General features: G+C 39.1%; 1 protein-coding gene across 1 annotated transcript in view; it reads right to left on the bottom strand.

The window, feature by feature from the left end:
• Window positions 1-1,596: 1,596 nt before the first annotated feature.
• LOC145412200 (uncharacterized) overlaps window positions 1,597-1,623 on the bottom strand; it is a 6,836-nt gene continuing 6,809 nt past the window's right edge. Inside the window, exon 3 of the mRNA XM_080282126.1 lies at window positions 1,597-1,623. This exon is cut by the window's right edge and continues 45 nt beyond it. Within this exon, the coding sequence (XP_080138252.1) occupies window positions 1,597-1,623 (27 nt within the window).

Here is a 1,623-nt window from a genome sequence, read left to right as displayed (position 1 = left end):
ATGATGATGATAATGATGATGATGAAGATGGTGTTGGTGATGATTGTGATGATGATGATGATGATGGTAATTAAGGTGATGATGATGACGGTAATGAAGGTGATGATGATGATGGTAATGAAGGTGATGATGATGATGGTAATGAAGGTGATGATACAGATTCTCTCTCTCTCTCTCTCTCAGCTGTCATCAAAGGGGTATATATTTTCACTAAAGGCCGTTTTCCCTCACAAATACTGTAGTTTTTCCTGCACTAATTTATTCCCTAAACAATATTTTTTCCCGCTACATCTTTTCCTCGGCTTCACTTTTCCCTCAGCGACAAGCGTTTCCTCCTCCATCCTTCTTTCCTGCCATGACTTTCCCCTAAGCCATCCTTTTCCCTGTCTGCTGCATTTTCCCTCGACTAATATTTCTCCCCGACTTGGTACTTTTTCCCTACACAAACACACAAACGCAGAAATTCACCCATCAGCACTCCTGCACTACACTCATATATATACGGTGATTTAGGCAGCTTAAAAACTAAACAAAAACCTTCCAACAATACTGTCAATAACGTCAGATATTTACACATAACATAAAACAACAAAATCACCAACTCTAAATTCCACCGTTTTCTCGGACACCTCTTGGAGGATTCGTAATATTCCTTCCTCGGCGATTTATTTTTCCTGCTACACCTTAATATCCTCTAATATGGTGTTAATATAAACTACGACTGTATTAAAAAATATAAATAACGTCACAGAGGACAGCAAGGTGTAATATGCAAAATAAATGGCTCAGGAAAAGATGCTAAGAATCCTTCCATTTCAACGAGATAACGGCTTAATTTTCAACCCCGACTTGGGAGGCTTCGTAAGACCTCTTCCTCAGCGATTTATTGTGCACATTACACCTTAATATTCTATTGTAGGTTACTGAGGCAACTGTGCCGAGATTTAAATTTAAGCCGTAATCTCTCATATAGGAGATTTCGTAACATTTCCTTCTCGGCGAACTATTTTGCACACTTCACCTTAATATCCTCTTGTGTGCGATTGATGCAAACTATGGCAGTATTAGCAAAGCATAAATATCATACATGCCAACAGAAAGGCCTAATTTGTAAATGAATCGCTAAGGAAAAACTGTTGCGAAGACCACCATTCCAGCGATATTACGGATTAATTTTCAACTAATTCTGATCATTCCGTAACATTTCTTCTTCAGCAATTTATTTTGCACCAAATACCTTAATATTCTCTTCTATGTTACTCTGACTTGCAATTGTGCCGACATTAAAGCTCACGCCGAAATTGCCTTGGAGATTCCGTAGTGTGTCTTCCTCGGCGATTACTTGGCGCATATACCTTAAAATCCTCCAGTATGTTTTAAGTGGAATCTACGTCGATTATAAAAGTGACAGATTACATGAAAATCAATATTGATGTCTAATCTGCCAAATAAACTGCCGAGGAAGAGGCACTACGAAATCTCCCATATGAAGGACGATAATTTCAAAACTTGGCGGGCGCCGCCCGACAGCCTCTTGCTTTTGTGTTAATCCATTTTTATGCCTCTTCTTTGTGCTCCATCGCTTATCTCTGGGATTTAAGCCTTATCAGCGGTATCATGGAG

Source organism: Coenobita brevimanus, chromosome 92 (genome assembly GCF_032717465.1).
Source record: "Coenobita brevimanus isolate Jiangsu-jjx chromosome 92, ASM3271746v2, whole genome shotgun sequence".
In the NCBI taxonomy this organism is placed as follows: domain Eukaryota; kingdom Metazoa; phylum Arthropoda; class Malacostraca; order Decapoda; family Coenobitidae; genus Coenobita; species Coenobita brevimanus.
Note: the sequence above shows the minus strand (reverse complement) of the source record. Positions and strands in the feature narration are given on the sequence as shown.